General features: G+C 44.8%; 1 protein-coding gene across 1 annotated transcript; it reads right to left on the bottom strand.

The window, feature by feature from the left end:
• Positions 1 to 75: 75 nt before the first annotated feature.
• HAL (histidine ammonia-lyase) lies at positions 76 to 27908 on the bottom strand. Its single transcript, XM_082739488.1, has 20 exons — positions 27282 to 27908; positions 26786 to 26846; positions 26652 to 26679; positions 26248 to 26322; positions 26084 to 26156; positions 25907 to 25973; positions 25564 to 25601; positions 24617 to 24742; positions 21009 to 21148; positions 18832 to 18879; positions 18041 to 18188; positions 17189 to 17284; positions 17041 to 17099; positions 15832 to 15912; positions 13140 to 13205; positions 12885 to 13050; positions 10317 to 10451; positions 6332 to 6440; positions 6164 to 6233; positions 76 to 2327 (listed from the first exon to the last, which is right to left on the bottom strand). The coding sequence occupies exons 1-20, from the start codon at positions 27526 to 27528 to the stop codon at positions 2187 to 2189; spliced, it is 1974 nt and encodes a 657-aa protein (XP_082595614.1). The 5' UTR covers positions 27529 to 27908; the 3' UTR covers positions 76 to 2186.
• Positions 27909 to 27999: the final 91 nt, after the last annotated feature.

Genomic DNA, 27999 nt, shown 5'->3' with positions numbered 1-27999 from the left:
TTTACATTTAGTAAGTTAACCCCTTTAACCAAATAACCTCCCAAATACAAAATTACAAAATGACTGTGCTCTTCATGAGATAATGAGAAGGTTTAATAAAACAGTAACAATCCCATGACCAGATACAAAGATGAGGCTCAAGTTTAAAGTAGTAATGAAAAGCGTCTTGAATGTTTCAGGTTCTGTGTTTGGTTTTACGTACGTGGTAGATTGTTACAGTGATGGACCGCAGATCACATCCCAACGCCATTGAGTAGCACTGTCCCTGTCTGGCTTGGGCTGGGCAGGGTGACTTGCTTCGGCCACCAGGACATTAGCAAGTGTGGCACTGAAAAGCATAAAAGCCCAAAGGCTCCGGGGCTTGCCCTCCAACTGCCCTGAGATGGCAGGGGAAGAAGCCCAGGTGAGCCTGCTGGGAGGAAATCGAGATGCTTCTAATCCTTCCTTCTACTCCCCGGGGAAGGAGAAAGGATACCGAAACCAACCACACTTTTTAAAGATGTGTGGCGATGTGCTAATAACATTCATTGTCTAAACCTTTCAGAAGCTTGATTAACTGCAGCTCAAATAGGCTTTCCCCAAGGAGGCACTACACTTGGTTGTAAAAATCTAAGAACATCGTGACAACCTAAGACAACAGACAGAGTCTTTCCACAGTTACCTTGATATTTCTTGGCGGCATGTGATAACCTGTTTCTCACGGAGCTGCCTCGAAAACTCGATCATAAAATGCCCGGGAAGACCACAGTGGCCTGTAGGGACCCAGCCCTCCCACACTGGAGTGAAGAGTAGCCATCAGACGGCTGGGTTTACTGGCCCGACTGGGGTTCGTGGCAAAGCACGAACTCATTGTGCCTGTTGATGTTTTGGCAAAGGACAGTACCCAGAACAGCCTTTCCATAAACAGGCTCTTCAGCCCATTTTGGTCACTGAATTGCTTTGGGCAGCGGTTTTCCCTTGGGTGTCCACCTTTTGCTGGAGTCCGACCGCCATCTAAAGAGAGAAACCCTATTGCGAAATACACTGTTGGACCCATTTTAGGCTGGAAGCGGGTAGGCAAGCTGGCAAGTGTATCTGGCCTACTGTGGTTGTTGGAGCCATGGCTCTGGTCTCCTGCACGGGGAGCCCCTTGCACGCAATTGCACACGTAGGTGCAAAGTCACAGAGTTAGCTTCACACAGCGAAGAGGTCATCTGACTCATCTTTCGTTTGCGTGATTATACTTAAGTTTTCCCAGATGGTCCCTTGTCTTCTTTTTTGAGGAAAAACCCGATTGGGTAATACAGCCCAGGGCCCCGTGTACCTTTGTCAAGAGTTTCCCCTATTAAGAGTTACCATTACAGAGAAGGGGTTGGTTACTTCTGAATGTAAGATTCCTTATTTGTGAGACAGGAAGCTTCTCAACGCAGGGTTGTTAGAGGACTGTGAATAAAGTACTAACCCACGGGAAGAAGGTAATAATACTAACCTCTAACTCCAGCTTAAGAATCTGAGATTTCTTTTGAGATGTACGGTGTTTTGCCAGATGGCCAGATAGAGATGTATAGTGACATCTGACAAATATCAGTAAGGGCCACTCCAAAAGTAATCCTTTACACAAAACCTCTCGACCTATTGACTACACTCTGAGGCGATTACTAGAAGAAAGAGACGCTTCAGGACAAATTATGACTTCAAAAGAAGTTGTTGATGAAGGCCTAGTGAGAACATTCATCATATCATGGTATAACTCAATTAGCCAAAGTTATCTAGTGGAGATCTGGTCAAACCGTAAAAGAAGAAGGAGGAGGAGGAGGGGGAGGAGGGTGGGGGAGGGGGGAGAAGGAGAAGGAAAAGAAGAGGAAGAGCTTCATAAAAGTCTAATGTTTTTGGGAAAAAATGCCAATCTGTTTCAAAATTTGAGTTCAAGTAATATGAAGTGGTCTGTGGCCTATTGATATTGTTAAGGAAGAAAGAAAACTATAATCTGAAAACAACTTCTGTGTCTCAAACCAGGTCAATAAGAACTCGGTGCTAGAGTGAGCAACACTAATGCCGTTACCAGCCTAAGCAAAGGAGGTTGTAGAAGGAGCGAACAACATAATGGGTTGATCTATTTAGGAAAGTCCTCAGGTCTCTTCTTCTGCATAATATTGCTTGCTGTTCAACCAAGGACCCTCTGATCCGCTGATCCATGACAAAGCCTGTCAAAGATCCCCGGACTCGGGGATTTTGGTGGATTTCTTATGTAGAGATTCCAGTGAAAAGGCTGTTGGAGAAACCGGTCTGGATTCTGGAATATGTTCCATTCTGTATTTTTCGATGTATGGGGCAGCAACCTCCCAGACCTGAGAGGGATAAAGCAGAGTCAGAATGTTGACGACACTGTCCTCACACGTCAGTCAACGTCAGCTTCATCGGATCAAAACGTGGCGAGCTGACCAGGCACCTAGCAGCTGTTTGCTTGCTTTCCTTCGACACACAATCTGTATCCATTAGTCTTTGGTTGCATTAACAGGTTTTAACATACAAAGTCCAAAGCCTTTCTAAAGTTTCCCGGGAGGGTTTTCAGCTGCTTACTCTTTGGAATCAAAACAAGCCAACACAGAAACAAAACCTAATTCAGTGTGGACGGAATTAAGGAAAGTTGCTCAAAGGTATGCATGTGCGTTTTCTAAAGCAAGCTTTGAATAGGGCAACGGATTTCCTTGTTTGCTGGGTTTCCATGGCACATGTGCTCTACTCCTTATGCCCTTTAAAAAAAATTTTTTTTTTTTAATTTACTTATTTTGTGAGAGAGAGAGCATGCATAAGCTAAGGGACAGGCAGAGGGAGAAGCAGACTCTCCGCTGAGTAGGGAGCCCGATGCAGGGCTGCATCCCAGCACCCTGAGATCATGAGCTGAGCCAAAGGCAGACCTGTAACTGGCTGAGCCGCCCAGCGCCCTACTCCTTCCACTCCTGCTGCTCCCACAGCCGCCTGTGGGTCAGCGGCATCGGCCTCCCCTAGAACCAGACTCCCAGGAGATTCACATGCACAGGGAAGTTTGAGAAGCGGCGTTTCAGACCCTTGCTTGCTCTACAGCGCCACGCACCAGCCGACTCTGTTTCAGGAATCTGCTCTTCTGAAGTTCAAGTCCAGTTTTTGATTCACAGCTGCTTTTTTTTTTTTTTCTTTTTTAAGATTTTATTTATTTGAGTGAGAGAGAGAGAGAGCCTGATTGGGGTGAAGGGCAGAGGGAGAAGCAGACTCCCTGCCAAGCAGGGAGCCCCATGTGGGTCTGGATCCTGGGATCCTAGGACCCCAGGATCATGCATGACCTGAGCCCAAGGCAGACATTTAACCGACTGAGCCATCCAGGCGCCCCTACAGCTGCTTTTTATCAGCTTGTTGCTAACAAGCAAGGAGCATTTCCTATCCTTTTGTATTACCTTAGAAAATGTATCCTTGCAAAGGCTAACTTCCTCGAAAATATCCCTGCACCTCCACGGTCTCTGCGGTGTTACTTACAAACTGCCAGACATGCAAGCCCCCTGGGTGTCCACCGAGGGGTGTATGGCAGTGCTCCGGCCGGTCTTCAGGTTATCTTGAGTCAAGGTAACACACTTCTTGCTTGCTGACCTAAGGCCCTTGATCTGTAACAGAATTAACTGATTTTCTTTGAGATTTGTGGATTTCTGGCCTTGGGGAATGAAGGACCAGAACTTTCCCAGGCCCCAGAGGCCAGTAAGTCTGTTGGGAACTGCCTTGGCTTTCGGACTCACCCAGCAATCTTCATCAAAATGGTTTACTTTTTTAAGGTCACACCCATAAATGACTTTCCTGACTGTCCCTTTGTGCATCTGTAGCTCTTGCCCTCCTTTGTAGAAAGAATAGGACACTCTTGCTCCACCTCTGGGTACCAAGGAACTAGACCTCTTTGCTCAACTGACCTCCACCCTGGGCACCAAAAAACTAGAATTTGCACAACCACCAAGCACCAAGATGACTCTGTAGCTGCCATCACCAAGTCTGCAGGTAGGCAAGAAATGTCACAGACCACTGTACTCCCTTAGCTGATTAAACCCCTTTAAATAACTCTGGGCCAGGCAGAAACCTGGGAGTGGACAAGAGTCCAGCTTCTCCCCAGGTGGCTGGCCTCATGAACAGAGCTCAAAGTCCTTTCCCATCAAAACTCATCTCTCGGGCGCCTGGGTGGCTCAGCGGGTTAAGCTGCTGCCTTCGGCTCAGGTCATGATCTCAGGGTCCTGGGATCGAGTCCCGCATCGGGCTCTCTGCTCGGCAGGGAGCCTGCTTCCTCGTCTCTCTCTGCCTGCCTTTCTACCTACTTGTGATGTCTATCTGTCAAATAAATAAAATAAAAAATCTTTAAAAAAAAAAACCAAAAAACTCATCTCTCGAGTCTTGGTCTTTCAAGGGATGGGCAGCCAAATTGGGGGTTCAGTAGCAGATGAATGGATAAAGACAATGCAGGGTGTGTGTGTGTGTGTGTGTGTGTATTATTCAGCCGTAAAGAAAAAGGCACTCTTGGCATTTGTGACAATCTGAATGGACTGTGTGATCAGTATGTTAAGTGAAATGAGTCAGAATCACAGATACTATGATATGTGGAATCTAGTGCAATGCCAACAAATGGAGCTCAGAGATACACAGAACAGACTGATGGTTGCCAGAGAGGGTGGGTAGAAGGTGAACAGTATGGGTACAGGGTGTCAAGAGGTACAAACCTCCAGTTTTAAAATAAATAAAACCTGGGGATAGAATATGCAACAGGGTGACTATGGTTAATTACACTGTATAGTCTATTTGAAAGTTACTAAGAGAGTAGACCATAAAGGGTCTCATCAGGAAAAGAAAGAAACTGTAACTGAGTATGTGACAGATGTTAACCAGACTTATCGTGGCAATCGTTTTGCAAAATATACAGATATCAAATCATTCTGTTGTTCTCCTGAAACAAATATAATGTTATATGTCAGGTCTATTTCAATTAAAAAAGGCTAACCTCTCACCCACCTCTCTACAAGCACCAAAGTTGGCAGCACACAAGGCCCCTCAAAGGGTGTAGGGCACAACCTGGGAATGACAGCCGTGAGGATCAGAGGGAAAAGTCATTCCCCAAGAGCAGAGCAATGGTTCCAGGGGAAATCAAGAAATTCTAGAGAACATGAGGCCCACAAATCACAACAAAAGGCTCAAAGAACTTTAAAAAATATATTTAAAAAATAAATCAGCCTGGGGGTGCCTGAGTGGCTCAGTCAGCTAAGCATCTGCCTTCGACTCAGGTTATGATCGCAGGATCCTGGGATCAAGCCCCCAGTTGAGCTCTCTGCTCAGCGGGAAGCCTGCTTCTCCCTCTCCCCCTGTTTGTGTTCCCTCTCTTGCTCTGTCTTTCTCTGTCAAATAAATAAATAAAATCTTAAAAAAAAAAAAAAAAGTCTGCCTATGAGGCATCTGTCTCTATCAGATAAATCTAGAGTCAATGAAGCCAGAGAAAATAAGCAGTAAAGAGAACCCATATCTCACCCAGGATGACGGGCGGGACACACCACAGCGCTAGACAGACCCACAGACCTTTGAAGTAAAACCCTAGGACTTGGGGTGCCTGGATGGCTCAATGGGTTAAAGCCTTTGCCTTTGGCTCAGGTCATGGTCTCAGGGTCCTGGGATGGAGCCCTGCATCGGGCTCTCTGCTCGGCAGGGACCTGCTTCCTCCTCTTTGACTACTTGTGATCTCTGTCAAATAAATAAAATCTTTAAAAAAAAAAAATCCTGGGACTTTGTTTTGTCTCCAGGTCCGTTTCATCACTGGGTTCGTTGGAGGAGGCGGTGGTAACATCATGGAAATAGAACGTGCTTTTGAACAAAAGAGAATATTTTTGGTGAAAGGGATCCATGAACCTTTCATCTCATTTTCTCCTCAGGAGTACCTGTCCCAAACTCCATTTAAAGTCCTTTCAGTTTCTAATTGCTAGATAGTCAATGTTCGGATGCAACACGGGACACTTAAGAGTTTGTCAAAGAACTTTTTAGTTGCCTTGGAAGTTGCTCGAGTTCCTTTTTGTTCACTTCCAAGGAAGAGACAGGAAACAAAAGAATAAGGTAGTATTTCTGCAGTCCCCACTCCCACTTTGCTTTCCCATAATGACCCCAAACTAAGAAGGAAGCCAAGTGGCCAACTTGCCTTCTGCTCGACGAGCAGCCTGTGTGCCGCCTCAATGTCTGGAGCCATGAAGCGATCTTTTATCCAGGGCCTGCACAGAAAGCACATCAGACCATCAGCCCAACACGAACTGCGGCCAGGGTTCACAGTCCTGAATGATGTCACACCCGGGGACCTGTTTGCCTTTACCTTACAACAGAGCGCACGAGGTCGTAGACCTTCTCCAGAGGAGTGGTTGTTCTCAGGGGGCGTAGAAACTCTATGCCCTGGCAGGCTGCGAGGAGCTCGATGGCCAGCACTACGAGAAAAGTGGAGGCGACAGCTGTTTGAAGCCGACTTCGTGCTGCGGGGTATCAGTCACGTGGAAGGTGTCGGCCAGCTCTCGCCAACTGAGAGGTGGTTGGCTCTCGGTCTTTTGGTAGAAAGAGCTGCTTTGGTATTTGGTTACCATTCAAAAATGTCCTCTTCTACCCCACTGGCTGGATCTTTAACGTTTAGAAGGAGAGTGCCGTACAGGTAAATGTCTCAGGTAAGTACAGGTAAGTACAGGTAAGTGCTCTCCTTCTTATGTCATCTGATCAAGATGGATGACATCGGTGTCCTATTTCCATTTGTTTTTAGTCTTGCTGCTTCTCTTGGGGCTGAAATACCTGGCACATAGACTTTCGTCAAAGGACTAAAGGAGCCATGGAAGGAGCAAATCAGTCTTTTGTTGCGCTGCATAATTCTACAATGTTCTTTCAAGCCTTCAAACTCAAAAGCTCCCAAGCCCACTAAAACTCAAATTGTAGAAACTGGTATCTTGCCAACTTTAGGTTTCTTGATAAAACAGTCTTTACTCCCTAGTTAAGAACTCTTATTAAATGTACCATACCTTGCTATCAGCTTTGAATATTGAAATCTAAATTTCTCGACTTTTGGATTCCATTATTTGCCAAGAAAATAACAAAGAAGCTTCAGGTTGATCAAACCATTTAAGTGGTCAACTGAAATGGAGTATTAAAAAGATTTGGTGTCTTATCTTAAAATTTATGAAGCACACTCCAAACTCTGGTGAGTACAGACAGGACACCACGGGAGGGGATGAAGCAATGGGATCCATTTTGGACCTGGAAGAAACTTCACATCTTCTAGTGCAGTCCCCTCACTTTATGCATTAGGTATTGGAAACTTCAAGAAGTTGAGCTTGGGTAGAGAGGGAAGACATCTGAGATGAAATCTGCACAGCAACCACGGTAGAATGCAGAAGTGAACCGTGTGAAGGCCTAGGGGAACAATGTTGCAGGCAGATGGGCCAGCAAGGACACAGGTGCTGAGTTAGGGATGTGTCCTTGGTGGGTACAAGAAAAACACGGTGGTTCCAGGGTAAGGAAAGGAATGGAGAGAGGGGTCAGCAAGAGCCAGAAGCCAGATCATGCGTGATCCTTGTAGGCTGCAGGAATGGGGCTGGACTTTGGTTTGAGCACAAGGAACGAACTGGCAAATTTTCAGCAGGAACATAGTGTGGTCAAAATTACAGTTTAAGAACCTCACCCTGATTATTGCATGTGGTAACTGTAGAAGAACAGTAGTGAAAACAAGGAGACCATTCAAAAGGAGATGACAGAGGCTTGATTCGGTGTCTTTTGATGGTAAGTCTGATTTGCTGATGAATTGGATAGAGGATCTGAGAACGGACAAGCTTTCGGCCAGAGCCACATGTTGAGTGGGGACATTAGGAATGCACCGTGGTAGGCAGATCATGATAACAGGTGTTGAGGAAGGTGTGGAAAACTCAGAACTCCCAAAAACTGCTTCTAAGAATGTAACATGGTAGAGTCACTTTGAGAAACAACCTGGCAGGTCCTCAAACAGATGAACACAGATTACCATATGACCCAGCAACTGCACTTCAGAGAAATGAAAACATTGTATCTGCTCAAAAACTTGTACACCAATGTCCATAACAGCAATATTCATACTAGCCAAAAGGTGGCCAAAACTCAAACATCTCTCGCCTGATGAATGGATAAACAAAATGCGGTATAGCCACATGACAGAATATTACTGGGCCATGAAAAAGGAATGGACCACTGACACGTGCCACCACATGGACGTACCTTGAACACATTGTGCTGACCAGAAGAAGCCAGTTACACAAGATCAGATATTGTATGCCATTTCTATGGAATTTCCAGAACAGGCAAATCCATAGAGAGAGAGAAAGGACATCTAGGGGGCCTAAGCCTCGGGGCAGGGTGGAGTAGGGAGAATGGGCGAGTGCTGGGTCAAGGGTACAAGGTTTCACAAGGTTTCTTTTTGGGACGAAAATGTTCTAAAATTGATTTGTGGTAGTGATGGCACAACTTTCTTAATATGCTAATAACAACCGAAGTGTACAATTTAAGTGAGTGATTGTGGTACGTAAATTATATCTCTCCCACATTTATCTTAGGATACCTTCGTCCTTGCTTATCTGCCATTTCACCTTCTGCTGTTTTGGTTTGATTTGCTCACAATCAATCACGGTCTGGAAGCAGGTGAGCCTTCTGATGGGTAGTCAGATGCCTCTTTCTGACGAATCATTGAATCATCGGAAAGTCAAGAGTAGCCTAATGCTACCTCATAACACCTGAGGCGTTCGCTCGCTTCATCTGGCCACCTATGCCTTCTGTTGTCCCCCCTTTGTCACAAGAAGGGTGAGTAAAGCACGGTAAACTATTTTGAGCAAGCTCGCGTTCACCGAACTTATATTTCAATATATCGTTTTAACTGTTCTACTTGATTAGTTACTCTTGTCAATCTCTTACTGTGCCTGATTTAGCAATTAAACTGTATCCCAGGTATGTCTGTATAGGAAAGAAACGTGGGATACACAAGGCTTGGTATCTTGAGGGATCAGGCTTCTCCTGAGGGTCTTGGAACGTTCCCTCCCCTCCCGGAGAGGGGAATTACTGTAATGATATTCTTTTGTCTTCCAACAGCTTCTGATACAATTGCAAAAACTTAGCAGCTTTGCTAACAATGCCTAAAGGAAGGCAATTCATCTTTAAAAAAACAAATAAGCAGTAATTAAGGCGGGGAGAGGTTGGCCTAACACAGCTCCACCCTAGAAACTATCTCCCTAAAGATATGGATCTGAATCTTGTTCATTCTTCCACAGCCCGTGGAAAATGTGGGGGACAGAGATAACATGCAGGTAGCAAGTTAAAAGTAACACGCGAGGAGGCTAAAATCCAGGAGGGTAAAAATCCAGAATGTTAGACTCTTGACAGAAGACTGACCTGATTTTTTTAACTAGTATGTGGCATGGAAAAAACAAAAAAAATGGATGAGGGGAGTGTTCTAGATGAAAAGAGGCTTACAACTTTGACCATCAAATTTAAAATGCGGACCTCAAATCTGGATTTGAACAAACCAACTATGCAGGCATTGAGAAATCGGGAAATTTTGAGTATGTACTCAACTTAGTATGTGATACCAAGGCTCACTGTTGATTTTTTTGGATATGAGAATGGCATGATGGTGGATTTAAAAAAAAGCATTCAGGGCGCCTGGGTGACTCAGTGGGTTAAGCTGCTGCCTTTGGCTCAGGTCATGATCTCAGGGTCCTGGGATCGAGTCCCACATCGGGCTCTCTGCTCAGCTTGGAGCCTGCTTCCCTCTCTCTCTCTCTGCCTGCCTCTCCATCTACTTGTGATTTCTCTCTGTCAAATAAATAAATAAAATCTTAAAAAAAAAAAAAAAGCATTCATATTTAAGGGACAAAGTATGCAGGAAGAAAATAACGTGATGGGATTTGTGTGAAAATAACTTGAGAAAGTCAAGGAAAAAATGAAGCAAATGTGCTGTTGAGTTGGTGTACAGGAGGTTTTGTAGCACTAACCTCTCCACTTTTGAATATGTTTTTAATTGTTTAAAAAATTAAGCCGACCAGCAAAACTGCTTAGACAGCAAGTGTGGTTCCTAATTTTCAGCAAGCTTCAGAATCACCTGGAAGACTTGTTAAACCCAGATGGGTTCTGCTCTCTTCCCTAGAGTTTCTGATTTAGCAGGTCTCCGGCCGGGCCTAAGAATCGACCCTTCTAACAAGTTCCCAGGTGATGCCGCTGCTGCCTGGAGGGATCCCACGAGAAGAACCGCAGATGTGGTCGTCCGTTGGTGGGGCGCGCCATCCCAGACGGGCTGGGTTTACCTTGTTCTACGTGCTCGATGACCCGAAGGGCCTTCCTTGCTGCCCATCCTCCCATGGAGACGTGGTCCTCCGTGGCGGCGCTGGTGGAGAGAGAGTCCACAGACGAGGGGTGGCACAGAACCTTGTTCTCAGACACTGCAAGAGACCAGGGCAAGGTACGTCAGCTGTTAATGGGAAAAATTGCCTTGTTGGCTTGCCCGTGTGCTTAACAGCACGGAGTGTCCTCTTCAGGAGCTCTTGGTTGGTACTGAAGCACCAGATGGTCCCAGATTATTTTGGGAAAAGGAAGCAGGTAGGGTTGGTATTAAATGGAAAAGGAGGGAATAGTGAGTTCTGAGATGAGACCTGATAGGAACCCTATTACAAACCCTATTTGAAAACACTGGAAGCGTTTAGCATGCCGGGAGACTAGGGGGAAAAGTCGTGATGGACTATGCCAAGTACTTGAGAACAATGGACTGATTGTGTCCGCAGAGGAGGCGTTAGAATTCAGGGTGGTATTTGGGGGTGGAGACTGGGCCCACAGATCTTGCACAAGGAGATTTCATAGATCAGACTGCCCAGTGGGGGGATTCAAGCAAGGGCTCCGTGACTGGTGACTGCCGGACGCTTCTTGGGGAGGGGGAGGAATTCTGGAGATGGCCTAGATCAGACTTTATTGTGCATATGAGTCACTCTAATCTCGTCAATATGCAAATGTTGAGTTTCGAGTGGGGCCTGAGATTGGGCTGTTCTAACAAACTCTCGGTGGATGGCTAGATTTTTGGCCGGGGGACAACACATTAAGTGTGGAGGAGGACCTACATTCTAGAGCTCCTCCCCTGTTCCCGGAGCCATGGAGAGAGTTTTCTACCCAACGTTTTTGCTCCTGAGAGTGGCTGGGTGGGGTTCTGTTGTTCTCCCTGCTGTAAGGGATCCTGAGATAATCTAGTGAGGTAGACCAGGTGTTTGGCTCCTAGACCAGAACTTTCCAGGTTTCAAACACAGTGAGTCCCAGGTCCTGGGACCCAAAACCTGCTTTAATGGATACAAAGTCTGTGGTGGGGCTTATTCAGAAAGAGAAGTTACTCGTCCCTGAAAAAGAAAACTTCCTGTTTCATTATAAGGAAAGCAAGTTGACAAGTTGAACAACTTCAATACGCAGTTTAGGGAAAACCAAACACATTCAAATGAAGCTTTCCAAAATCCCTAATGTTTTCTAAATCAGTTACCATGACCTCCCTACGTTAGTATGAGAAGTTGCTACCCTTAGAGGAGTATTTTAATAAGGAGGTAAGTGAGCAATTAGAAGATACTAGATAGAGGACACGATAAATTCAGGGACTCCTTTGGGTTGTGGTGAGTTTTCGTTTGAGGTTTCATTGAGGAAGGGGTTAGGAGTAATATTAATAACAGCTAATATTTATTTAGTGCTTACAACACGGCTGGGCATAGTTCTAAATAGTTCTATGCATTAATTCATTTAATCCTCAAATCAGTCCCATTAGGTAAATTCATCACCCCCATTTTACAGAGGAGTAAACAGAGAGAGGATTAAGAAAGTTGCTCCATATCTCACTCCTGATAAATGACCGAGTTGGAATTTGGTACTAGAGTCTATGCTATTGATTAAGCACAGGCTCTCCTGCCTCTTGGGTAGGTTTGCCTGAAAAAAATACGGAATGCTCAGTTAATTTTGAATTTCAGATAAAAACAAATAATTTTTTAGTACAAGTATGTCCCGAGTAATTAAAATTTAACTGGGCATCCTGCATTTCCATTTGTTAAATCTGGGAACCACAGTTTAGGATTAAATACAGATTAAAATGAGATCCACATTAACTGAAGCTAGAGCATGGATTTGAGAACAAAAATGCCTGGGTTTGAATTCAGTTCCACTTACTAGCTGTCCAGTGTTGGGTAAGTCACCTAACTTCTTCGATCTTCAGGTGTTCATCTGTACAATGGAGCTAATAATATTACACGCCTCGTGGTATTGTTGTGACCATTATGTGAGCAAAGATGAATGAAGCCCTTAGTGCGTCTTTTGTACTGGAGCCTGCTGTGATGTGTTACACACAGTTTGGAGTCAGAGATCAGCCACATTGAAGCTCAGTTTTCATGGAGGGCATTTTCTCATAAGCATTTTTGCACATTGTAATCACATATTTATGATCTTAGTGGCTAGTGTATCTAACAGAATGTACCCAAAGCTTAATCATTCAAGTCAGCTCAAGTTTCGCCATTAATTGTAGATACCTTTGTCTTTTTCTTTCTGCTAGTCTTCAAATTGAGATTAGGGAAAAAGCTACCAAGATGAATTTCCTTTGTGATATCCAGTTGCGTCCTACAGAGAAATTGTGGAAACCTCATCATTTACAAACTCATTAGGTATTAGTATGTTTCAGTCTAGCTTTGTTTAGGTTTCATTCAGTTTTTTTCTTAAAAACGTTCAAGAGACTTCCCTTCTGCATTTCTGTCGAGACAGGTGGGATGCAAATGAGGTGGGGGGAAAAGATCGCATTCAAGGACAAAACTGGACACTTTCAGATGAAATGGACAGGTGGTATTCTGCGGCGGTATTCTTACCGAGGGCTGCCGCGGTGCAGTGCGCAATCATGAACCCGGAGTTGAGACCACCTTCAGCCACCAGGAAGGCAGGCAGCTCGCTGAGGGAGGGGTTACAGAGTCTTTCAATTCTTCTTTCACTAATCGCAGCAAGTTCATGGACTCCAATGGCCAAATAATCTAGGGCCTAGAAAGAATGTCTCAGTTCAAATTGGAATACGCTTGGCTTAAATCAGAATATGTTTTCAGGGTCAGGAGCAATTCTAAAAAGCTTACTTTGGCTGGGTATTCACCATGGAAGTTTCCTCCAGAAATAGTCTCTCCTCTGCTGGCGAAAACCATCTTACAAAACAGGTTAAGGCTAATTTTTAACACTCGCAGCCCTTGTACAAATACGGGTGGAGGGAAGGAGTATCTTTCTACAAGCAGTTGGTGACATAAAGGGACACAAAATGAAACACAGAAACAACAAAACAAATACCCAAAACCTTAAAGATGAATCATGCACACCTAACTAGGGGCCAAGGAAACATGGAACATGAAATGTTTTTTGGTTTTTGTGTTTTTTTTTTTTCTGAAATTAGAGATTTCTCGAACACCATAACTATTATAATCTAGTGGTTAGTAATTTCCCTCAAAAGTTTGTGTCTGTCACTAAGAACAGAGACCAGGACACCAGTTTTATTTCTTCTTCTTGTGCTTGGTAGAATTTGCTGAATGGAAGACTTTGTGGATGAACGACCACCAAATAGTCTGAAACAATCAATTCTGGAAAGATTTTCAAACTTCAGTCTACTCAATGGTCCTATAGCAGCATCCATAGCAAAAGGTGGCCAAGAGGCTGTTGTAAACTGATCTCAGTAGGAGCAGTTCAGACTCACTGCATCTTACTGCCCTCAAAGATCATCCCATTCTGTCACGTGCTTCGCTTAAAACAACAGGCACCCAGACAAAGGCAGTAACAGACCCTTCTTATAGATTGCAAAGAGCTGATTTATACCTACTGGACTAGAGAATGCTTATTATCCATCAGCTAGGAGCTCACTCTGTGCGAGGAAGGTTCTGACTTCCAAAGAGCTGGAGATGCATGTATTACATTAACTTCACCAAGCTGGGAGTTACCCTTTTCAGTACATACAACCGTGAGCCTCTTGGGCCCAGCGCTGGCTCTTCTCCACACAACCGTGAGCCTCTTGGGCCCAGCGCTGGCTCTTCTCCACCGAGCCACCCCCAGTCACAGGCCCTAGTCTTCTCTCCATTCTCCGAATCCTGATAGCAAGTAGTCTTTGCACATACTTGGAACTTAAGCATGTTCAATGGCTCTCCAGTTGTTCCAAATTTGTTTGTTGGCGATCAGAGTAAAGCAATCAGAATTTAGCCCCCATAACATCTAGCCACTGTGTAATAGGTGCTCTATTTCTACAATAGAAAAGTTGAGAGGAATATTCTTTTAACTAACACCAATATTGCAGGGGAATTCCTAAATATTACCTTATTGGAAATTCATTGGTAATTAAGAATCTTTAATTGAGAAAGGAATGTACTTTTGGCTGAAGTTTTTGCTGGGGCAAGTGATGGGAGAAGAACTTAGTTAGGAATTCGCCCTCTCCCACCTCTGCTAATTTAATGGTAACTCTTTGTTTTTGCTCTATAAGATACCCTTTCAAGGCTAAATTATGGAGGCACCTGGGTGGCTCAGTTGGTTAAGAGTCTGCCTTCAGCTCAGGTTGTGATCTCGTGGTCCTGGGATCAAGTCCTGCATCAGGCTCCCTGCTCAGGGGGGAGTCTGCTTCTCCCTCTCCCTTTGCCCCTCTGTCTTGCTCATTCTCTCTCTCTCTCAGTCTCTCTCTCCCAAATAAAAAAAAAAGTCTGAATTATATAAGTGTAGAATGGATATCTCTTCTCTACAAGAACTGATAGATGAGACAAGACTTACATAGACTTCTTGAAAGCGCTACTCCATTTGGGGTGGCCCCGTGCGTGGAGTGGTGTTGAGGTGAGTGAGTTGAGAATTATTGAGTGTGGGTCTCACTTAACTGTAAAGCGACCTGACACTGAGGACATAAAACACACATTCTGAAGGAAGCTTATCAGAGAAACCACACTGGCAAGGTCCTGTGATAAATCAGTCTTACCCAGCTGCTGTGAAACCCATCTGCTCACCTCAGCTAGGAAAGGCTTCCAAGGTTGTTAACTCAGCACTTTCTTCAGTGTTGAGAACTAAGGCAGATGTGGGTTAGGAAAAATATATTGCTAAGGGCCTGGGTGGTCTTCAAAGGCAGTATTGAGTATTTCTATGAAGACTTTGCCAGTGTGACTCCTGAAAGATCACATCAACATCTGGAGGGAACTATACTATCAAAGAACATTCCAAAGCAGAAATAAGATGGCTCTGCGATACCCACACCATGAAGGAAAGAAGGGCTCTATCTTTGACAAATGAAAGCACTCTTACTATTCTTTGTAAAATTTGGGAACACTGATTGGAGTAAAATCCATGTCAAAAATAAAAACTTGAGGTGGGGAAAGCCATAACTCCTTGACAATACTTTGGTAAGTGTTAACAAGTTGCCTTCCATCTAATGTGTCACTAGAACCAGGAAGGCTTGCATAAATGCCAGCCTGGGCGGAGTCCCCACAATCCCACTTGTGACATACGTCTTCATCCTCTATCAGCAATCTCAGCCCTGGATTTTAGGGCAAACATCTTCCTGAACTCTCTCAGCCAATGCTGGAAATACATCCGTTAGCCTTGAATGGGTCCATTGGGAAAGCACAGCATGTTAGATTCTGAGGTAAAATTAGGTTCGCAGACCTGCTTCTGTCACTTGCCCTCTGAACTTCAGGTACTTAGTCTATGAAATGGAGTGACAGAACAGAGATGCTACACAAGACGATCACTTCAGCGGACCTAAAAATCACCAGTTGGAATTCTACAGCTACAGCTTAGTACTCAGTCAAAAGATACAGGATTATCTGTTGCACTGTTGAGTTCTGTGGTAATGATGTTCTTCACGAATGCTATCGTGTCATTCACTATACCGTGGACCTAAAATACAAGATCAGATGAGTCGTGTCATTCACTATACCGTGGACCTAAAATACAAGATCAGATGAGTGAAAACACGGATAATGGTGTCTGACACACGGAGTCTGATGTTTGTCTTAGAATAGCAAGGATCTTATTAGGATAGCAAGGAAGCAAGTTTTAAACTGGGATTTATTTGGGCTATGAGGCTAACTTAGCAATTCTTTCCGGTAGATATTTCCGATCACCTAACTAGAATGGAACTTGCTGAGTCAAAGGTAATGCGGGTGTTTGCTCTGGGGAGGATTCTTTACTACACTCTAGACTAGAGTCTGGCACCAAATGAAATACTGTTTCATTCTTGAGAAGTATATTAATCTCTCATCCAACTAATTGCCACACACAAATGAGTGGTAATATCTGCGATGCTGAATGCCTCACTCCAGCCCAGGTCTTCTGCATTGTTTTAACTAAAGTTAAGCCTCACAGATTTATTTATGATGGTTTATATCTGCTGATCAAATGCAGATAAGGTACAACCATGATGTGCCCTTGAATTATGATTCGCCCTTCCAGTGGCCATCTTTGTCAGGCTGGTTCTTGTGGTATTTAAAAGGGAGAACCAGTTAAAATTCCATTAACAGGTTAGGATGATGTTATTACTAAGAATTTTTAAAAGTTATGTCACTAAACCAACACAGCAAGTTGTCTCTTGTGCTTCTGTACAAGAGAATTGAGCAAAGCAATTTAAAAGGAAATTATCCTAGAGAATAGAAGCTCTGTGATGACTGGACAAATGGAAGTATGATACGAGTAATTTTTTTTAAAGAGGCAGTAAATGGGGTGCCTGGGTCGCTTAGTGGGTTAAAGCCTCTGCTCTGCCTATGATCTCAGGGTCCTGGGATGAAGCCCTGCAGCATGGGGCTGTCTGCTCAGCAGGGAGCCTGCTTCCTCCTCCCTTTCTGCCTGCCTCTCTGCCTACTTGTGATCTCTTGTCTGTCAAATAAATAAATAAAATCTTAAAAAAAAAAAAAAAGAGGCAGTAAAGAAATTTGGATTATAATTGACCATCACATGACTTTTTAACACTCCTCTTTTTCTGTCTGCGCCCTGAATTGGAAAAAAGAAAAGATTGTTTTGTTGGTTTACCTGTGGACAGCAGCGTAAGGTGTACGCATCCTGAACCCGATCACAAAACCTGTGACTCTCTGTGGAAGGGGAAGGCAAGGGACACGTGGTCAATTTTTTCCACAAAACACAACACCACATAAGCTCACTCACATGAACACGCCCAGACCTGCTATTTCAGATGGGTGGTGATCTGAGTCCAAGAGTGACCGAAACCGGAAAGCAACTTCAATTTGCCCACGGTGAGGGCGAACCGCGTGAATGTCTAGAATTGATGAAAGAGGAACAGTCTGAGCAATTCTTGCATTAGAATGAGCTACCGTCGATGGGTCAGGACCATCTACAGTGCTGACACAAGCCCTCAAAAGTCCCAGAGGTTCTTATCAGCACTCAGAAGCTTAACTCCAAAAGCAAGATTTTCCTCACTGACCATATTTTTTCTACTTTAAATGTCTGGGTGCAAATATGTGTGGAGCCCACTGGGAATTTAACTCAAGACCCTGGGCCTACCCTAAAAAGATTTAGGCTGATAATGGAAGGGAGCTCCATAGGGGGGCCAATTTCTGGTAGTTTTCAATCATTTTTAGACCGTTTTTTCTGTCCTACTACCTAGAATGGTAGGGAGTCTTCCAAATTCACCACCTTCCGGGTAAGCTACAACTTCTGTAGTTTTTCCCTCCCAATTTTCTAATGGGGACTGACACGAATCCTACTCTCATTCTAAAACCCTGTGAACAGATTCCTAAGATGCCCACAGCTGGATGGGAGTCAGAACTGAGTGATCCAGAATTCTGGGTCAACCCTAGAGTGAGCATCTGTCCGTAAAATGGGGTCATTTCAAGATCAAGTGTGGCATCACTTAGAGAAAGCTGTAGCAATACTGTGTATGCCACAGGGACTTGGGGATGTTCCTTTTCCCCTACCATCCATCCCCACCACTCTCATGTCTAAAGACCGGGTCCAGCCCACCCAACCAGCTCTGGCCGACTGAACAGTAACCCAGTGAAAGAGCCATGCTGACCGGTATCGAAGGCTTTGGTGGTGCCTTTCAGCACCTCCAGGGTCAAGGCCGCCACGATGTCGGCCTGGCGTGCAATAGCACTGGCTCTCTCCACGGCTTCACAGCCCAGGGAGGTGATCATCTGTGTCCCATTGATGAGCGCCAGGCCCTTTGGAAAGGAAGAGAGAAGTCCTTTTTGGTAGTTGTTGTAACCCACGTTCAAGCTGATTTCGTATCTTACGCTTCCCTAAGAGAAGAGTTAACCTGTCCGCTGAATGACATTTATTTATGTTTTCAAAAGTGCAGGGCAGGAATGCTTAGTAGGCACTGGAAGATTAAGTGCCATCATTTGTGAACTGGTTAGCATAAACCTGGCAAGTGAAATATGTGTTAATGTCCCTGTTCTCAGGCAGCCACGGCCCTCCAGGCAGACTGCATATAAAATCTTCAGCTCCTAATGATGCTGCTTTTTTTTTTAAAGCTGGTCCTCATTGTGGACAAGACATCTTAAGACATTTCTGGTCCAAGATTCTTGGTCAAGAGCACCCAAGGGATCTTGACTCAAAGCATCTGTTAGGGATCCTTTGGGATCCCGATTTGGAGTTTACATTCTTAGGTAAGAGAACCCCTAAGCATCTGCGGCATGAAGAGTCTTTTGAAGGCTTGGGGAGGAGTCCTTTCTTCAGGGACAAACTTTAAACAGACATGAAAGCCACATTTACTTTAAGAAACCAGTGAGATGGGTGTGAAGACTGAACAGTCTATAGATAAAGACTTGTTAAAACGAGGAAATCTTCCTCGAATCTCTTTACCTCTTTTGGTTTCAAAACAATTGGTTTCAATCCATGAGCTTCCAGGACCTGCAGAGTGATTAAGAAGATAAAAATGGGTGTCAAGTGAATTTTGAATTTCAGTTTTTCTATTTCTAATTTCACAAGTAATGGTTAAAATATCCTTAAGCCTAAAGATCTGTCTTATAAAAATTAGACCTACATAAATTGGTTCTGTTCATCTACTCTGGTCTACTCTCTTGTTCTATTCTTTAGTCTGAAAGCCGACTTCTAGTTCACATAATTTTTATACTTAAAGCAGGGGCTTTAGTGTCTGAAGATATAACCCTGCGTTTGGGTTTCTAGGTCCTTTGTACTCAGCTTCCATGTTAGGGACTCACTTTTTCTCCTGCTGCTTCCTCAGCACAGATGAGCACCTCTACTGAATTGAGGCTTTGTTCCCGACTGTCCGCAATTCTCTGCCTCCAGAGCTTGACCTAAAAAGTCCTCCACCCTCAGCCTACTGATCTAAGCACTGGCAGAATTATCTTCTCCCGAATAAAGGAGGTGAAACAGACACCGTGCTAAGGACCCTCGAGGAAGGAAGGAAGGCAGAGTCAGCACCATTCACCGTGTCCATTTCATAAGTGTATTGGGGGTACTTGTTACTCACCAGACTGTTTTGGGGTGTCAGCCTAGGGCTGGCCTAGGAAAATTGAGACAGACTAGCTCAGGAGCAATTCCAGAATGAGAGTATGTTAAGCAATCTAGAAAGCAGGAATTGCATGGGGTTTGCTGGAAAATGAGCACTGAAGATGCTAGGAGAGCAGAAAAGAGGGGCTCAAGGCATTTGGAGGGGAGGGGAAAGACCCAGGGGACTCCTTGGAGGGAGAAGGAGCAGGAGGGAGTGGGAAAGAGAAAAATGAGCATGTGTTGGTCCCTCTGTCCCAGACACAGCACATCCCACTATAGAACCAAGGGGGAGGAATTCGACCAACAAGACTCTTAGAAGCCACGCTGAGGGGCGCCTGGGTGGCTCAGTGGGTTAAGCCGCTGCCTTCGGCTCAGGTCATGATCTCAGGGTCCTGGGATCGAGTCCCGCATCGGGCTGTCTGCTCAGCAGGGAGCCTGCTTCCTCCTCTCTCTCTGCCTGCCTCTCTGCCTACTTGTGATCTCTCTCTCTGTCAAATAAATAAATAAATAAATCTTAAAAAAAAAAAAAAAAAAAAAAAAAGAAGCCACGCTGAGTTTAGACCTTATTCTAAGGACAATGGAAGCATTACAGGCTTAAGCCAGGACATGCTGAAATGAGCTGTGTGAAGGGGGCTGGGCAAACACTGTACACAGAGAAATAAAGATCAGGCTGTAGGGAACAAAGGTGATCTGGAACCTATACCCCGCCAAGGATTATCTGTTCCCTTAACTTCTTCCTTCCCTTTGGTCCTCTGCCCCTTCACTGAGGGGGACCTGTCAGCAGTTGACCTGAGCTAACATGTCAAATAATGCTGTGGGCTGCTCTGATGGAATCTGGAGATGGATGAGAAAGACATGAAGGTTTTACCAAAAACAAGCCCTTCTGATTCACCACTGGAGTAGGAGCTTGGGGGGAAATGGAACCAGCTGTCCAGAAACCATACAGTCAGGATTGTGAGCCATGATTCTGCACTGTGAGACCAGCAACTCAATAAATGTCCACCAGTGTGTGACCTCCTGGATAGGCCCTGGAAGAGTTTTTGTTGCAGAACAAATTGCTGGGATCAACACTGGTCACTGTACCTATTCACCAAGGTGACCACCAAGTCCAGAAGCCCGATGGTAAAGAATGGGAGCTTAGAGCCTCGCCTAGTTTGACCTGTAAGCTCCAGTTTTCATTTATGAAACAGGGATAAAGGTGGCTCCCTCGGGTCGCCTGGGTGGCTCAGTGGGTTAAAGCCTCTGCCTTCTGCTCGGGTCGTGATCTCAGGGTCCTGGGATCGAGCCCCACATCGGGCTCTCTGCTCAGCGGGGAGCCTGCTTCCTCCTCTCTCTCTCTCTCTGCCTGCCTCTCTGCCTACTTGTGATCTCTGTCTGTCAAATAAATAAATAAAATCTTTAAAAAAAAAAAAAGGTGGCTCCCTCATGGGGCTGCCGTGAGGACTCAATGCTATGAAGCAGGCACCTGCAGCCGGCGTCCGGCTTAGGGAAACTACCTCGGATGGAAGTTGTTCGGAAAGTCTTACGTATTTCGCATCAGCCCAGCCACTCTTTGGAGACCACATCCTCCCTTCTCCAATGAGCCCAAGAGCAAGATGAGACAGTGGGGCAAGGTCTCCACTGGCGCCAACGGTTCCTTTCTCTGGAATGTAGGGCAGGCAGGAGGCTGGGAGAGAAGGAGGCACCCGTTACTTCTGGCTATCTTCATTTTACCAGTGAGACCAACCTCCCCCAGCAGGAGCTAGCATCGCTTTGTGACACAAATACCGGGGAAAAGCACAACTAGTGCTTAAGGGACCTGACTGAGCTGCTATTAAAAAAAGGGGGGGGAGGGGGAGGGGGAATAAAAAAAGGAGGGGGAGGGGGATGGGCTGGATGGAGCAGCCTCCCAGTAGCAAAAAGCCATCTCTTGTAGCCACTTTAAGTTTAGACTGTAAAGACCTGTATTCTGAAAACTATAAAATACTGATGAAGGACGTTGAAGCCAACACACACACAAAAATGGTATATTTCATGGAATGGAAGAATTAATATTGTTAAAATGTCCATACCACCCAAAACAATCTATAGGTTCAATGCAATCCCTACCAAAATACCAATGGCATTTTTCACAAACTAAAACAAAGAATCCTAAAATGTGTATGGAACCATAAAAAGCCCCAGTAGTCCAAGAAACCTTGAGGAAAAAAAGAACAAAGCTGGAGGTATCATAATCTCGGAATTCAAAGTGCTCTGCAAAGCTGTTGTAATCAAAACAGTATGATAGTGACATAGAAATGGACACACAGATCAATGGAACAGAATAGACAGCCAGAAGTAAATCTATGCCTATATGGCCAATAAATCTAGGACAAAGGAGGGAAGAATATACAGTGGGGAAGATAGTTTTCTCAATAAACAGTGCTGGGAAAACTAGGCCACTTTCTCACACCATAAAATTACGTCAAAATGGACTAAGGACCTAAATGTGAGATCTGAAACCATAAAACTCCGAGAAGAAAGCATAGGCAATAACTACTGGTATTGGTCTTAGCAACATTTTTCTAGATATGGATCCTCAGGAGAGGGAAACCAAAGCAAAAGTAAACTATTGGGACTATACCAAAATAAAATGTTTTCACAATGAAAGAAATAATCAACAAAATGAAAAACAACTTACTGAAAGGTAGATGTTAGCAAATGATATGTCTGGTAAGGAGTCAATATCCAAAATAGGAAAAGAACTTACAGAACTTAACATCAGAAAAATGAAATAGTCCAATTAAAAAATGGGCAGAGGACCTAAATGGATATCTTTTCAAAGACATCCAGATGGCCAACAGACACATTAAAAAAATGCTCAACACACTCATCATCAGGAGAATACAAATCAAAACCTCAGTGAGATATCACCTCACACCTGGAAGAATGGCTAAAATAAAAAACTCAAGAAAAAACAAGTGTTGATGAGGAAGTAGAGAAAAGGAAACCCTTGGGCACTGTCGGTGGGAATGCAAAGTAGTGCAGCCATTTTGGAAAACAATATGGAGTCTCAAAACATTAAAAATAGAAATACCATATGATCCAGTAATTCCAATATTGGGTCCAAAGAAAATTAGATCACTAATTTGAAAAGATACATGCCACCCCTATGTTTACTGTAGCATTATTTACAAGAGCCAAGATATGAAAGCAACCCAAGCATCCATTAATAGGTGAATGGATAAGGAATAGGTAATGTGTAGGTATATATGTATATATAGATATATACATGTATGTATACACACCCACAATGAAATATTACTCAGCTATAACCAACAATGAGATCTTGCCATTTGTGACTCCTGGATGGACCTGGTAGGTCTTATGTTAAATAGGACAGAGATAAATACCGGGTAATTTCATTTATATGTGGAATCTAAAACAAAACAAAACAAAAAAACCAGAAACAGACTCCTAAATATAGAGAATAAGTTGATGGTTGACAGAGGTGGGGGCACTGGGCAAAATGGGTGAAGGGGAGAGGAAAGGGTATAGGCTTCCATTTATGGAATGAGTAAGTCATGATGATGAAAGGTACAGCATAGGAAATACATATTTTCTTAAAGTTTAGACTCTAGACTCTATCCTCAGGACAATGGAAAGCATTACATATTTTAGCCAGGACACACTCAGATTTGCTGTGTGAAGGTGGTTGGGGTTACACTGTATATAGAGAAACAAACCAGATCAGGCTATATGGAAGAAAGGTGACCCCCACCACCATAAGGATCATCTATTCCTTTAACTTTTTCCTCTTTCTTGGTTCTCTACCCCTTTGTATTCACTGTGTATGGATTAATCAGACCTAGAAATTTTTAGAAATTGCAGCAATATATCTTAAAGATCAGGAACCAGCTATTGTTCATTATAGTCTTGTTCCTAAGAACAAGTGAGAAAAGATCTAAATATAGACTTAAGGGACCATATGGCCAAAGAGTGTGTGTAGCCATTAAAAGACATTGGGGGGAAAAAAGAAAAGTTATTGGAGAATGTTTGGAAACATGTAAATATTTATACCAGAAAAGTAATATAAAATGTTCTAGAAGGGTAAGACACAACCAAAGTATTCACAGGGGTTCTCTAAGGAGGTAGGCTTAGGGAACGTAGTCTCTTTTTCTTTTTCTTTTCTTTTCTTTTTTTTTTTTTTTTTGCCCAGATTCCTAGGCACCCAACCTGCTACCTCACTACCACTTATAAACAGACATGTATTGCTTTGGAAGAAATTCTCAGTTACCAAGAAAAAAAAAATCTTCTTTTTTATAAAGTAAACTTAGATTCCTAATAACAGTGTGTTTTCCAACTGCTAAATAATGTCGATAGGATAAAGTGCCATCCATAGGCCAGCTTCCAGATCATGGTTTACCCAAGGGAATTCTCAGAACTCTAGGCACCCAGAGGTGCCTATATACATTTATACCTTCACCCCAAAGAGTTTCCTGAGCCTGCACTGATTTATTCTGTTCATCCTTATCTGTGAGAAGGGATAGTGGCCTCCCAAGCATTTCAAATCTTGTCTCCATGTTGGACTTTTTCAGTCCTGAGAAGTAAGTTCCAAAGAGTGGAACCGCGTTGTATCCTGGCACCAGATGGCTTCCTGGTCCAAAAGCCTTTGATCTCTTTACACTTCCATTCTATCTTTGCAAGAAGTTGAATTGCAGTTATTTAAGTCTGGCTATCCCACCATCTGGGGAGCATTAAGATTTCAGATTCCTAGACACTAACTGGAACTACTGAAATGGCCTTTGGGATGAACATCCAGGAATCATGGTGTTTCCCAGATGATTTGATGCAACTTCTCTAACCACATCGGGGCATCATGGAGTTCAAGGTTCTGTCCAGCTTGAAGCTCAGGGACAGACATGAGGGGTTTGTTCCAGACATAAAGGTACAAATACTAAGTGAAGGGTAATGAAGAATGAGTTGAAAGTACAAAGGATTAAGTGTCTCTGTCCCCACCCTCACCCCCTCCCCCCCAGTTATCCTTCTCCTCACCAAGCCCATTTCCATTATTTTATGTCGTCTCTGCTAGTTCCTCCCTATGCCATCAACCAAGACTGCCTCTGGTACATGCCCAGCCTCAATGGAGGGTTAACCTGGGGATCCATGGCATTACCATTAAATACTTCAATAACTTGCTTGAGGGTCTCCAGGGAAATGCCACTGTACCCCTTGGCTAAGACATTGATCCTTAAAGCCAAGAGCATCCGACACCTCTCAGGGATTAGTGGTTTCCCAACACCTGCAAAACAGAATTAATGTTTTTCTCCTAGAGAATCGAAGTCGTTTCTACCTCCATCTTTCAAATCTTTCCCCAGTCTCCTGCCACCTGTCTCTTCCTGACTCAGATAGTTGGACTGCTCTCCTAACTGACTGTCCTGCTTCTTAAAGTCCCATCTTCTAGAAAAATGGGAAACCCCAGTTTTGCCTTTTTGATTCTCTTTCCTAGAATGTTTCAGTGAGCCCCACCTTCCCCAACACCCTTAGAATAGCAAGCAGCTCAGATTCTTTTTTTTTTTTTTTTTAAGATTTTTAAATTTATTTCTTTGACAGAGACAGATCACAAGTAGGCAGAGAGGCAGGCAGAGAGAGAGGGGGAAGCGGGCTCCCTGCGGAGCAGAGAGCCCGATACGGGGCTCGATCTCAAGCCCCCGAGATCATGACCTGAGCCGAAGGTAGAGACTTTAACCCACTGAGCCACCCAGGTGCCCCACCAGCTCAGATTCTTGACAGACTTTTCCATCTCACCTCATCCTGATCAACTCATTCCCTGAGTTCCAGCCTTCACTCCTTCCCTGAATCCACCACTGTGTTGGCTCGGCCATGTACATGCTCCTGCCCCAACCCCATCCCTCCACTGGGCCCATTTCTTTCCTGAGATTCAGCTGAAACGTGGTCTTGTCTGACGTTTTCTGCTTCCCTTCCTCCCCTGAAGCAGAACTGGCACGAGTTTTCAGGATGCACTAGCTACTCGCGGCTGTTACAGGATGCCTTGCACTGTGCTGTACTTTAATCACCAAATCAAATAAGACTAGAAGTCATTTGATGTTTGAAATGACTTACCTGAAGAATGTGAACGTACTAAGTTGACCTGGAGCTCTCTGGAAGAGAAAGGGAAAACCCCTCTTAGAGACCTCGCAGTGCAAGTGTCCCCTCAGCTGCAGAAACGAAGGGAAGAACAGGTGAATCTTTGGAGAGACAGTATAAGGCAGTGTGATGCGATGGAAGAAACCAGCAAGCCTGTGTTTTCAATGCCAACTCGTATGCAAGTGAACAGGAGCCTTATCCTCCTCATCTGGGAATTGGGGCAAATGTTAATTACTTCTCTTGTTGAAAGAAATTCCAAAGATGGGGACAGGTGGCATGTGAATGTACGTTTGCTGGGGGGAAGGGGGATCAGACTTACTCTAGCTTATTGACCGGAATTACAGTTCTGGCAAATTTCCCAAAACCTGTAGTTATACCATAAACAACTAGGGGGGAAAAAAAAACAACAACAAACAGACATTGTACCATTAGATGCAGGTCATTATTTTTTTTTTTGTCAATAAAAAGAATTGTATACACAAAGAGAAAAAGATACCAGTTTTTTCTTTCACGATGCTATCTATGACTTCCCTGGATTTTTGCACCTTCTTTTCAGCAGTTGGGGTGAGCTAGGAAAACATTGGTCAAAGCTGAGCATGTTGAAGGCTCCCATATGCAGTGAAAAAGGTCAGAGGACATCCCTCCCACTCTCCCTGGTACCTTTATTTTGTAGCGTCCTTTCCCCAAGTTGACCAGATCCTCTGTGGTCAGGCTGTCCCCATCTAAGGCAATGTACTACACAAAAGAAGGGGACCTCGGTGAGCTTGAGCAACTGGGCTGCTTGACCAAGAGAGTAGGGAAGCCTCAAGCAGAACTGAATTTTGACACTCAAGAGATTTTATTTCTGCTCTGAAACATTAATGTGCTAGTGAAAAAGCTTGGTCTAGAAGAGGCTGAATAAAGAAAGCAAGAAATAAGCATAATACCTTTTCCTAACTTCACAGAGCAGGATAAAGCCCTGTCCTAACTGATAGCGTTTGGTCATAAATTCTGCAGGCCCCAACCCTCGAGAAACGAGCACGACTTCATTTTCTTTACAAAAAGAGTGTTGGCTTGAAGCTTACCTTTTCAGGCTCTCGGTACTTGCTATATCTGAAGCCAGGTAAAGGAATACACTGGGGAGTGTGAGAAAGCCCCAGCCCCGTCCCGGGCGGGAGTAGCCCCCAGAGCAGACCAGCCAGACTGCAGGGAAGGATACAGGTAAACTCCTTCTGGTTGTGATGGGATGAAGTCGGGAGACATGGCGTCGCCTTCTATAACTGAAACGAGAATACCAGAGAGGCTCCTTTACAGATGGCAAGGGAGAGGCTCTTTCAGCGTTGCCGGCAAACCAGGAGACCACTGTTCCACGGCCTTGCACCTCTATAGAAATGCCTGCTTTAGAACAACCTCATGGGCTTTCAAGTGCTCTTAGCATCTTTTCCAAGGAGAAAAGCAAAAGGTAGAGATGCACGTGTCAGGTGTGGGCAGGGTCGTTAAAGCTCTCACCTGTCCCCCCAACCCCCTCGAATGCAGCCTCTATGGCATACCAGGGGCAAGGGAAGTCAGCTTGTTTCAGGGTCTGTGGCCTTGCTGTAACAGGTGAATGGGAAGCCTCCCCTCTCCCAGGCATGTGCCTGCCCGCAGCCCACCGCACCTGCCCGGGGGTGGCCGCCGAGCCTCCTTCCCGGGCACACATGGACTTGGCCACTCACCCACTTCCACGAACTCGTTGTCCTCCAGGGCCACCTCCAGCAGGTCCTCGTGGTCCAGCAGGCCCAGGCCCTTGCACCGGCGCACGAGGAAGTGCACATCATCCACGGAGGCAAAGCCACCATTGTCTGGCTTATTCTTGACGTACCTCCTGAGAGCCTCACGGCCTAGCCAGCCGATGGTGAGCTGCGCATCCCGGCAGGGCACGGCCAGCCATTCTCCGCGCACGTGCACCGTGTACCTGGGCATGGCTCTGCGTCCCAAGGGGACCCGGACACCCGTTCCTCTGCCTGTGGCGGCTGCCGGGCGGGGAGAGTTTTATCTGGGAGGGACTACTGAGGTGTGGGCCGGGAGGAAAGGGATGGACTTCCAAAACACGCCCCCTCTCTTGCTTTTACTCATCCACACATTGGACAAATATTTATTGAGGGCCATACCAGTGTCCCTTTGAGTTTTCACAGCTGAGCCCCAGGCAGGAGAGCCCGAGCAGGGTAGCCCTGCTCACACAAAGCCCTGGCTTCTCCCATGCTGGGGGAGCTGGTACCTGCTGGATGCCCCTCTCCTCAGGGCCCCCAATTTCTCCCTCCCCTGGCTTCTGTGTTCTCCTCCACTGAGGGCAGCTTATAAACACCATGTTCCTGTTTTTATCTGGAATTACTCAACTGTAAAATGCACCTTCTGGTCCACGGTGACACCAGGGAGTGTGGTAATCTTCATTTT

The sequence above is a fragment of the Mustela nivalis genome (genome assembly GCF_964662115.1).
Source record: "Mustela nivalis genome assembly, chromosome: 7".
NCBI lineage: Eukaryota > Metazoa > Chordata > Mammalia > Carnivora > Mustelidae > Mustela > Mustela nivalis.
This window is presented reverse-complemented; position numbering and strand designations above follow the sequence as displayed.